General features: G+C 39.7%; 1 protein-coding gene across 3 annotated transcripts; it reads left to right on the forward strand.

Moving 5' to 3' along the window:
* Window positions 1-1,096: 1,096 nt before the first annotated feature.
* On the forward strand, window positions 1,097-8,454 carry khdrbs1a (KH domain containing, RNA binding, signal transduction associated 1a). Of its 3 annotated transcripts, none has more exons than XR_008385506.1 (11): window positions 1,097-1,395; window positions 2,798-2,919; window positions 3,073-3,189; window positions 3,706-3,852; window positions 4,094-4,233; window positions 4,374-4,611; window positions 4,828-4,901; window positions 5,031-5,089; window positions 5,599-5,771; window positions 7,822-7,869; window positions 7,971-8,454. XR_008385506.1 is itself a non-coding variant. In XM_053620395.1 (9 exons), the coding sequence occupies exons 1-9, from the start codon at window positions 1,236-1,238 to the stop codon at window positions 5,703-5,705; spliced, it is 1,164 nt and encodes a 387-aa protein (XP_053476370.1). In that variant the 5' UTR covers window positions 1,098-1,235; the 3' UTR covers window positions 5,706-6,582. The 3 variants fall into 3 exon arrangements, 1 of the variants encoding a protein (XP_053476370.1); XR_008385507.1 differs by having other exon boundaries at window positions 5,599-5,748; XM_053620395.1 differs by lacking the exons at window positions 7,822-7,869; window positions 7,971-8,454 and having other exon boundaries at window positions 1,098-1,395; window positions 5,599-6,582.
* The last annotated feature ends 3,247 nt before the right edge of the window (window positions 8,455-11,701 follow it).

Raw genomic sequence — 11,701 nt, forward strand, 5'->3', positions numbered from 1 at the left:
ACATGTAAAGTAAATATGAGCGCACTCTTTGTTTTGTTGGTTTTTTTTTTTTTTTTAATGGTACTCTGCTTAATGTTCCTTTCAATCTGTTGTGCACTTTTGGGATACGAACCCCTTTCAGTGCATTGTGGGATTTATTCATTAACGCATTTGACATTCCTGATGAAAATTGTGTTAGTCTGGCCAGCTGCTAAAGCAGACAGACAGACATGGTCAAACCAGTAGACCATCCTGGCCAGCTGGTAGTAATTTTTCCATTCTCCTAATTCATTTTCAGTAAATATTTGAGATGTTTGAATTGCCTTACTGGTGCGTTATTTTCTTAAAACATTCCTCTCCACCAACTGGTGAAGATGGTGTACCAATTTGATACCACTAGGGATGCGGGTGTTTTGGCAGCCGGGCCACGTTTCCTGGATTAATGAGGTATTACATTTCCACAAAGACTTTAATTTTTCCAGTAATAAAAATATGGAAAGTATATAGTCAAAATGTATGAGATTCCAGTTACTCCTTTTTTTTTAAATGTCATGTCAAAGATAAAGCCAGTTACACAGGAAAATAGTAGTTTTGCGTCATTGAGGGAAACCCCCAAACTGTATATAAAATATATAAATTGGAGATAAATTATTTGTTGCCATATGGCAACGTCATGCGTTAAAGAGTTAAGTGGATAACGGGGTGTGATTTTTTTTCTCCTTCTTCTCCTCATTACATATAAACAACCGTGTCATATTTATTATAAGATTGGATATTCTTTTTCTATTAAGTCTTTTGTTTTATTTTATTTTATTTTAGCAAAAGAGTCACACTACACTTTGTAATCAGTCTCAATTTTCCATTCTAAGGTCATTAAATCAGACGCTCTGTACGCAGCAAGACGTTTTATATGACAGCCGCCATGTTTAATGCCTCATTTTTCTCAACAATGGATAATCCTGTCCGCTTTCCCCCCTCTATAACGTAATTTCCTGTTCCGGGGTTAGATTGAGGCAAAATCCCGCCTTCCAAGCTATGATTGGCGGTTGCTTCATAATTTATCCAATCATAGGCTTCGTTTTTTTGAAGAACCAATCATCGTTCTGTAGGTGGGGTTTCTTTAAATACAGGTAGGGAAAAAACGCGTCGACGGCGGTAACCATACTTTCGTTCGAGAAGCTGCAGGAATCTTTGCTTCTTCTCCGCGTCGAAAGTAATAGTGTTAAATTACAGGCAGTCGTTCATATTTAGGCTTCATGGACGCCAACCGGAACAACAACAACAAAGGAAAGAAACCTAACAACAACGGCACCAATCCCAACATGGAGAGTGAGAGTAAATATCTGCCCGAGCTGCTGGCGGAGAAGGACAGCCTGGATGCGTCGTTCACTCACGCCATGAAACTGCTCACTGCAGGTCGGAAATATAACGGTTATTTCACCCTTGTTTGCGCTTCATGTTTAGGTCTGTGTGCGTTAATTGAGTTCATCAGCGTTGTAAACCTGTTGAATTTGCTGCGCTGTTGCTAGGTAATGCTAGCAACGTGGGAGCGGCGTGCTAACGCTAGCAAGGCCGGCTAGTCAACAAAGCTTAGCTTAGCTTGGGCTTGAACAAAGAACTGTGGGGTAAATAACGCAACTCAAATGCCTTGAGACGTTTTATAAATAATAATAATAATTTATATTATTTACTTATATATAAATAAATCTTCCTTGTGTAGATTTATCCAAAAAAAAAAATAGAGCTCCGCGGTAAATCTATTTTTTTAATCGTTTTCATGCACGCGCGCAGCCCTTAAAAGTGCAATAGCCGATTTTTTTTTCATTGTTTTATTTGTACAAATGAGACAGAATATCTAAAATACGATTACACAATAATGGTATAAGCCATGATTTGAGGACAAAAGTATAACGCGGATGAGAAACCCAGTTTGTAAAAGTGGCTTCCGGCCCGGAACGCTTGTTTGTGTAGCAGGGGGGTGGACTTCCGGTTAAGTCGTTTTTTATATACACGCTACAGGCCAGGTTAGATCCTTGGAGCAGTTCAAGGAGTTCATATTTCTAATTCTGATTAGAATCTTGAGGAAATGAAGGGAGGGATTAGTCGTACCTGGTGCACTTGTAAAAGGAAATGCACATCATAACACGATGGAGTACAAAATTAGCTTTTTGTGCATTTAAGGTCTCTTTGTTATTATTATTATTATTATTATTATTATTGTTGTTTATTTAATTTAATTTAAGTGTTATTTATGGGAACAAGTTACATGTGTGCCTCAAATGACTTGAGAGAAAATACTGCATGTATTATTGCATGAACAAGCCCTTACATGTTTGTGTGTGAAATGGTTGGTTTTGATTATTCAGATGGAAAGTATCAACGTATAACAGAGGTGAATGTTAAGTCACATGTACTGCATGTTTGTTTTTATTAAAAGTGAACTCATGCACACTGATGAACCACAATATCACAAGCACCTGACCTGTCACAACAGCTTCCATGTAGATTATTTTTCTTAGCGTGAAAAATTAAATGTACGTTTTTGAAAATCCTCTTAAATTGATCTGGGGATCCAGGATACTTTTGGTGAGTTACAAGTTTTCAGCCACAGCACAGCCATGTTTGTGGGATTTGTTGACTGTAATGTGTGGTTAGACGCTCTTCTTTCATTAAAAACCTGCTGCGCATCGATGGGGTGATTTTTGAACAGCATTACGAATACACTTTTAAAAGCCAAAAACAACGCAGAGTGAGCTGGGCCTTATACCCGAGTCGTAGAGCAGCGTGCATGATGCTTTTGCACTGTGGTGTTTTACAGAGATCGAACGGATCCAGAAAGGCGAGCCAAAAAAAGACGGCGAGACGTACCTGGACCTGTTCACCGCCAAAAACGTGCGGGTGAAGGAAAGAGTGCTTATTCCTGTCAAACAGTACCCTCGGGTGAGTGCGTAGCAATAGATTATATATAGAGAGAGCATATAGAAGAACTAGGCTCTCTAGTGTTCTCGGCATTGTTTCTCTGGAGCAGAGCCTTAACCTTTGGCTGGCTTTCTTCTTGGTTTATAAGGCGGCACTTCTCGTTTTGTCCTACAGTTCAACTTTGTTGGGAAGATTCTCGGACCCCAGGGAAGCACCATAAAAAGACTGCAGGAGGAAACCGGAGCCAAGATTTCAGTCCTGGGCAAGGGCTCCATGAGGGACAAAAACAAGGTAATAAATCCCCTAATGTGTTTTTTATTTTTTATTTTATTTTATCTTTCTAGTCCTGCTGGGTGAACTGAACGTATTGTGTTCAGTAGGAATTCTTGATAACCGGGTGCGCAAGTCAGTAAAGCCCTACCATGCTACTACCAGTGTGTTCTTGGCCAAACACCAACACCTGGGTAAAACGGCAGTTCATTTTGAGGATGCTGAGCTGCTCTTGGAAAACTGTTTGTGTGGGGAAGTTACACGCGTAAGGTCGGTGTGAGCCGACAGACGAGTGCGCGATCCGGTTTCCTTCCTCGGGTATCAGCCCTGAACATCACGGAAACCGCAGATGGCAGACTCAGTCTTCAGATTATTGCCTTAATGTTTCATTTCAGCCACTAGGTGTCAGTGTTTAGATGCGCCATGTTAATTATGGATTCCTATGTAGAGTCTTGTGTTTTTTAATTATATGAAGCCGGTATTTTAATAGTCTGTTACTCGTGCTTTTCATTTATTTCAATATTTTTTTTTTTTTAGGAAGAAGAGCTGAGGAAGGGAGGGGAGCCCAAATACGCTCATCTGTCCATGGAGCTGCACGTGTACATCGAAGTGTTTGCGCCGATCCCTGAATGCTACCTGCGTATGGCTCACGCTATGGACGAGGTCAAGAAGTTCCTCGTGCCTGTAAGTTGCATTTTATAACGGTTTGTTCCGAAGGATATGGTTTTTTGATTCGTCGGTTAAGCTGAACTAGTTAAGATTCAGTTTTCGGATTCTAATCTACTAAATCAGTATGCATTGTAACAAACTCCGTCATCGCCTTGAACGATTCGTCTCTTTGCTTGATCGGTTAGAAGGGATCAGGTTGATGCCAGACTTCTACACAGTTGTACTTGCTGTAAGCGCCCTTTCCGCTCCGTTTCAGGTGGACAACATGGACGAGATGCACCAGGATCCCTTCATGGACGTCGGGTATCTGAACGGTGCTCAGGACGCCCCCACTCGTGGCCGCGGAGGGCCTGGCCGGGGCCGTGGCGGCCCACCACTTCCCATGCCCGGAGCCAGGTACAAGTTCTTTCTAACAGATCAAATTTAATTCTTAAGGACGATATGAAAGTATGTATTATTTTTCCTAACATCTTCGATAACGAAATCATGCACTGCGATCAGAACGGTATGCTGACTCTGATTATTTTTCCCAACAGGGGTCGTGGCATGCTCCCACGTGGTGGCGCCCCTCGTGGCGGTGCCCCCAGAGGAGGCCCAGGAAGAGGTGGAGCAGGTAGGGGAGCACCCGTAGGCCGGGGCGGACATCCTTCTTCCTCCTCTAACCGCGGAGGTGCTGCGGGACGGTCCCGACCCCCCACTGCCTCTCAGAGGATGGCAACTGCACCCTCGCTATCTCATCAGCAGCATCAAGGCCAAGAGTCGTACGAGGAATACGTGAGTAATACGGTTTCGTGACCCGCAACAAACATGCACGTATTCTGCTACCCTTGGTTTTAAAAATCAATGCTCAGCGTTCAAATATAACTATAACTTATGTATAAACAGTCTTTTTTATTTATTTTCCACCCTGTTGGTTAGTAGGCACGGTACCCAGTGTTCATGCTATGTTTAAACTATCCCTCGTTAAACAGTACCTCGTTTTCCCTTTAGTCGTATGACGAGAACTACGCTGAAACTCCATATGAAGGTTATGAAAACTATTACAACCAGTCAGCACCACAGGGGTAGGTACCCAGCACCTTATTTTATTATGTACTTTATGGGTGTTTAGCAGGAACGATGGAAAGAATCTTGTTTTTGTTTGTCGCCGTAATAGCAATTGGTTATTTTTTTTATTTTTTTCCTCCATACAGAGAAACTGAGTACTATGACTACGGTCATGGTGAGGCTCAGGAAAACTACGAGTCATACGGTAAGACAACGGTATACACGTTATACTGCTTATTAACATCCATCCATCCACCCATGTCAGGAAGGACATGATCGGGTGTTCTAGAAAAAAGAGCGACAGTGTGGGAAGGCTTTTAAGTTGTTTATTTTCCTGTAAACATCACGCCCTGAAGTGTTGCATTACCGTTTGTCAGCACATTTTATGTTACTTTTGTTATTTTGTGGACCAAACATTCAACTTAAAATATTTATCACGGCTGTAAATGAGGTGTAGCTGAAAAATGCAGATCTAAAGAGACAGCTTTCAGTCTAATTGTTAGTGCTGATGACTGGAGAAATAAGATTTCCCCTCAGAGATAAACTTCCCATCAATGTCTAGATGAACCCCCCCCCCAATTTGTGTGACCCTTTTTGCATTATTCTTTATTTTTAAGAAATCCCAACAATTGATACATCTCAGTGTTTGGGACCCCAAGAAATTCACCCCCCCCCCCCCTTTTTTTCTTTCTTTTTGTTCTTCTTCCCCTGTAGCTGAGGACGATTGGGAAGGTGCTGCGTGGGGTAGCGGTGGAGGCAAAGCTCCTGCTGCCCGCCAGAATAAAGGAAACTATCGCGAACACCCGTACGGAAGATTCTGAGACGTGTCGCTCGCTCTGGTTGCCTGGGCAACTGCCTCCAATTGTAACTCCTTTTAACAGCTCAAAGTAATTTTTAGATATTTTGTCCTCATTTTTTTTTATTATTTTGTCTTATTCTTTATGTTCACCTCCTTTTTAATGTTCTGGTAAAAAAAAAAAACAACCTTTTGTAGTTAGATTAAGGAATATATATGCTCACTTAGGACTTTCGTTTTAGCGCTTCCTCTTTGCATTGTTGGCTTGTGCAGTATGCTTGCTGATATATTTCTTTTTTTCTTCTTTTTTTTTTTTGGAATATGTAATTATTGTGGGTAAAATGTAGAAGCCTGAATTCTGACTACAAATAGTTGACTTTTGCGCAAAAAAAAAAAAAAAGACTGAGTATTATGATCCTTTAAAAAGAAAAGAAAAAAATCTCGCCGAAAGGCTTCAAATTGAAAAAGACAGTAGTGTTTAAAAGGCGCTGTTCAAACCCAACACTAAACACCAACGTTAAACTGACAGGAATAGAAATGTGAGCTGTTTGAACGAGTTTAACAGAATCCTGAATTTTCTCTGGAGAAACAATATGTTCGATTTCCGGCGTAGTATTTTGTTCAAAAAAGAAAAAATAATAATAAATCAAATTCCGTTGGTTATGAATTTTCTCCTTTTTTTTTTTTTTGTAATGGAAACATGTGGCCAATTTAAAATTGTATATAAGTTACCTATGGTTAATCTTTTTTTATTATTATTTTTTTTTTTATTTTTGCTGTCTATAGTTTTGCATTTCACAAAAAATTAAATCCTTGTGTTCGTTGCCTAAATAGGGAACTAAACCTGTCTTTCTGTAGTATGTCAGTCAATAAAGCGCAGTCTTGTTTTCCAGCTAACAAAACCTGGTATTTTTGCTTTTCTTCTAGCTGTCAGTACATAAATGCCATTCACTAACTAGTTTTCTTTTATGTCACGAAAAACTTGCATGCAGATATAATCCAACATGTACTCCGTTTGTTCAGTGGATGTCAAAAAATATTGTGTATAAACCGTTGCTAATTAGATTCAATTAACTTTTTTTTTTTTAAATTAAGTTGCTGTTAAATTATTTTATTCTTCTTCATAGACTGTCCTGTTTGTATCACAGTGAACTTAAAACCATAAAAAAAGAACTAATATACGAAAGACACCCCCCCTCTCCCCAATATTTTGTGTACTGAAGTGAAGTGTGTTACTTTAATTTTTCAACTCAATGATTTATACACAATACAGCAAAACGGGGGACTTCCTTGGAAGCTGCACCAGCGTTCCCTGGGAAGTGCTGATGTTTATTAAAACGTACTGCTCACTCCATCTTTTTCTTTTATCGAAAAGGATCGTGAGGTGAGTCCTGCCAAGTAAAATAAATACCTTTTTGTTTTAAAGAAGGTAACGTATGATCAAAAATTACACTGACGAACAAGTCACCAAAACAAAATGTAGACTTTGGCTCATTTGGGCTTGGACATCAAAATGTATACGGTGTTATTTAAGGAAGAGAGAGGAAAAAAAAAAAAGCTCCCCCCCCCCCCTCCCCATCATCTTGTGGCCAACGTGATACTCGGATAAATGTTGTGTAGTGTGAAGAAGATTGCAAACTTGCAGGCTTACTCGACTTTCGTTGGGCTGAAAAAATAAAGAACAAAAATCGGGAAGGAGGCGCTACAAAAAAGGTGGCTTAGGAAGCGCTACAAAAAAAGGTAACATCTGACCTAAATGTCTTTTATTCAACACCACTGTTTTGAATTTTTTTTTTATTTTATTTTTTTGCTTTTAAAAAAAAATATAAGGAACACATTCAAAATCTAGATAAAAGTTAATACATGCAACTCTTGCTCTAAAACCTTTTTTTCCTTTCCTTTTTTTTTTTTTTTTTAAATAGAGTTCATTTAAAAGTAAAAAAAAAAAAAAAAAGTTACCACTAAATGAGCTTATGTATAATAAAAATACTAATTAGCATTTTTCACTCTAAAAATAGATCAAATAAGTCATTTAAATAAGCACGAGTTGCATTGCTTGGTGTAAAGTCGTAGATCTGAGTTCAGTATTAAGTAGAAAGTTTATTAATTTTTTCCCCTTTCTGTTCTCCGCCGTCTCACAGATGCCGGTCTTGGATCTGCTGACTGGATGAAAGTGAAACCACTAAAAAGTAGGTTTTTCCCCTTTTTTTCCCCTCTTTTCCTTCTATTCCCCCCCCCCCTGCTTTTCCTGAAGAAAGTTTCACCTTCATCTTTCTGTTCATTCCCTCAGGACCCTAATTTATGCTCCAGGAACCCATAAAGCACATTTGCCCCTTCAACAAAAAGCCTTTCGTTTGGCTTAGGAGACTAGACCGGTGTACATGCTGAATTGTTCACTTTATCGCCCAGCACACGTGCTGTCCAGACCACCTGGAAATTATGGACCAAATATGTTTATTCTGAGGGATTTTCTATAAGAACGAAAGAATGTTATTGAAAGCTTTTTTTTTTTTTTTTTTTTTTTTTTTTAAAAAAAGGTTTAACGTTACCGTTTCTTTTAAACAGGTGTGCAGTTTTATATGCTTCATTTTTAGTGTAGCCTTCTGGCTTCTTTTCTACGCAGCTGTATTTTATAAATACGTGAGTTGTGGTTTTCTTTTATTTTTTTTATAAAGGTGTTTTGTACTGTTAGCAAATTAAATCTATTTTCGATAGTGGAAAATGTTGTCATGCCTGGTTTGTATGTCAAGCAATCAATAAATGTTTCTTACAGACAGCAGTGCAGTTTTCTAAGTATCGCAAGTCATCTTCATGCTTGTAATCTGCTGAATTCCCAACATCCTCCTCCTCCTCCTCCTCCTCCTCCTCTCTCCAAATAGTTTTAGTGTTGGGACACAAGTGACTCCACAATCAGTCACCACCGTGCTTTCGTCATGCCTGTATTGGATGAGTGTAATTTACCGGCATGCAAGATGCCTCTTCGTGTCTTGCTTTCGGTTAGCAAGTGAGGCCAACAGGATGGGAGAATGTATCTGTTGTGTAAAGACTTACTTCCTGTAAGAGTGGTCAGTTGTAAATTCATGAAGCGCTGGGTCTTGTGGATGTGTCCTGTAGTTTTCCGTTCATTCTTGTAAGAGTCCAAATATAGACTGCTGTACAAAGGTTGTTTTTTTTTTTGTTTGTTTTTTTTTAATTTTTTTTCCCCCATGAGAGGCACCAAAGGTCTCTGCTCCTTCTTCCCATGCTTTATTTTTCTACAGTCAAACACAAGTACTCCCCATGGCAACTGAGAAGTATTTACAAAGCGAAAATTTGAAACCACTTTGAAACAGTGCTTATAAATAAATTCACTTTGTCCAATCAATTTTTTTCAACAGAAATATCAATAGATGCATTGATATTATTCTGTGGAAAAAGTAAGTACACGCTTTGCCTCAGAAGTTAGTATTGTCCCCTGTCTGAGGTGCTTCTCCTGAAAAGCTGTTTGGTCCGATTTGGCCAAACAACTCGTATCTTTGATTTGTCCCTCCAGAGCACATTATTGTAAAAGTTCTGGTCTTTGCCGTGATGTTCATTGGAAACTGAAATTTCATAAAGGCTTGTTTCTGATTCTAGAAACACGCACTTTGATAGCAACAGCCTGGGGAATTTTTCTCTCGCGCATCTGATCTTTGGCCGGATTTGCTGAGACGGCTCGTCCTGGTCAAACTGAAAGTCGTTTGAACTCTGCACCACTTGTTGTTTTTCCTTACAGTGGAATGATGCATTTCAAGTACCTTGGAGGTCTTTAAGTCCCCTGCCGGACTCCTAGGCCTCCACAAGCTTTGTGTCTGAAGGCCTTACAGAACTCTTGAGATCTTGGCATGATGACACCACACAGCTCTATAGCACATTTAAAACCAGACACTAGATATGAGAGGGGTATAAATAAGACCGGTTCCATCTGCACTCCCTGACCTGTACCTGTTCTAATCATAGGCACCCGGTCATCAACACCTCATTCTAATTATATGGATTTGAAAGTGTGATAAATGTAGGGGGTGTACTTACTTTCTTTTTTATTATTATTATTATTTTAAGTCTACCTACAAAAGAATAGCGACTGAACCAAAGATCCCTAGAATTAACTGTCAAAAGTCCTATTTTGCAGTAAGAGTCATTATAAAAGTAATCAAGTATGTTTTACATGCATACTATATCAAACTAGCTTAGTTTTTAAATTTATTACAGTTTAATTGACCAGCACTAAAAGTAGGTGATTGATTGTTAATGGACAGCGCTAAGCTTGTTGGCTAGCGTATCAGATACTGACCATATTTAACAAACCTACCGAACAGACACTACTATGCTGAAAAGCGTACTTCGTTTATGAATGTTTTCTGTGTCGGCTAGACGTTAGGCAGACGATGTTTGTCTTAATGTGTAGTTTTGCTTCCTAGCCAATGTTAGCGTCCAAAGAAAAATTAAAAAAAAAAAAAAAAAAAAGGAGTATGCTGATGTTAAACTAGGGGGAAAGAAGTCAGACGTTCTTGTAATAAAGTCGACAGATTGGTGAGTATTTCTGGTGAGAAAAATGCTGTTCAATTTGTACATAAATGAACATTAAGTTGGCTAATTCTGGGTCGTCTGCTACACGACCTTAAACGTTACTTCTAGCTGATTCAAAATGACCTGGGGTTTTCTCTCGGGATTGTAATCTGGCGTTAGGATCAAGTTAGTTCCAACACTGCATTCCATATCCGTCTCTCGTCCTTTCAGAATGTACATGTTAGGTTATGTTTCAGTCGCGTTACCCGAGTTGACACCGGTCCCTGCGTAACGGTCTCGTTCAAGTTTTACACCAAGACCTCAGACACATGTCTGTAGTCACTCCTGCGTGAGACAGATCGCCGTGGTTTTGAATGATTTGACCTGTTTAACTGTTAACAGACTTGAGTCTAGTTTGAGAGACACCAGTATGTCACCCTTACCAAAAAACCTCTACCCTTTTGAAATTTCAAATAAAAGTGCACGGCGTATAGACCGTGTGGTTCTGAGTTCTCCGTCGAGTTGACGCTTCACTCGGACAGACGTGAAAAAATAGCTGTGTAATAGCGTGTCAGGTTAATGTGTGTCTAACTGATGGCTGATGGGGAAATTCTTTTGTGCTGCTAAAAAAAAACAACCGGTTGTTCACGCTACACGCACAGGTGTAAGCACACTAGCCGTGTTTGCATCCCGGGAATATGAGGTACTGATTAACATATCAGATTGGGTGAATATCCTTAAACAACCTTGCTGGACTAGCTTGGTTCGCCAGGATTAGACCCAGAATAGCAAACCTGTTATTTAATCGCGTAGCTGATTTTTGTTTGTTTGTTTTTGTTTACAAAGAATATCGCACCTGACACCGCTCTCCCCTAAACAACTCTGCATGCCTGGGGTTCGAGTTATGTAATGTTCTCGGTTGCGGTAGAGCCGTGATAAACAATCATTTCCTTCTCTCTCTCTCTCTCTCTCTCTCTCTCTCTCTAGTCTCAATGCAAAGCGTAGCGTTTACAACAAGGACTCCATTCATAAAGTGGAAGGAATGTCTCCAGTAGATTAACTAAATCAAGCAGGGGTGAACTGGGAATAGAAATTGGCCTTTGATTTGTGGCCCAGAGCGGACCACAACACGCGACATCATAACACACTGGCTCTTTGGTGGTTAGGCCAGTTTTCAACACCAGTTACTAGCATTAAAATATAAACACAATACAGAAACATAAATACTACTTAAACATGTTTATCTGAAGTAGCACTGAACAGATATCAAGTCCTGTGTGAAAAAATGTCACATAGAAACAGAACTACGTGACGGAATATAAAAACAACCTTGACGGCATTGATGGCGCTAGGCAGGGGGTCGCTATCATCTGGGTGCAGTGTAGGAGAGCTGCACCACTTTACACCACATCACTACATCATCTCAATCAGGACTGAAACGTTCAGCACTAACAGGAATCCACATTGGAATGCACACCAGCATTGTGTGATGTT

Source organism: Ictalurus furcatus, chromosome 3 (assembly GCF_023375685.1).
Source record: "Ictalurus furcatus strain D&B chromosome 3, Billie_1.0, whole genome shotgun sequence".
NCBI lineage: Eukaryota > Metazoa > Chordata > Actinopteri > Siluriformes > Ictaluridae > Ictalurus > Ictalurus furcatus.

Excerpts from the sequence above, each read along its gene's own strand:
- khdrbs1a (XM_053620395.1), top strand. The coding sequence starts at position 1,236 with ATGGACGCCAACCGGAACAACAACAACAAAGGAAAGAAACCTAACAAC. Across the intron at positions 1,396-2,797 it reads CATGAAACTGCTCACTGCAG|AGATCGAACGGATCCAGAAA; the intron begins GTCGGAAATATA and ends GGTGTTTTACAG. Across the intron at positions 2,920-3,072 it reads CTGTCAAACAGTACCCTCGG|TTCAACTTTGTTGGGAAGAT; the intron begins GTGAGTGCGTAG and ends TTTGTCCTACAG.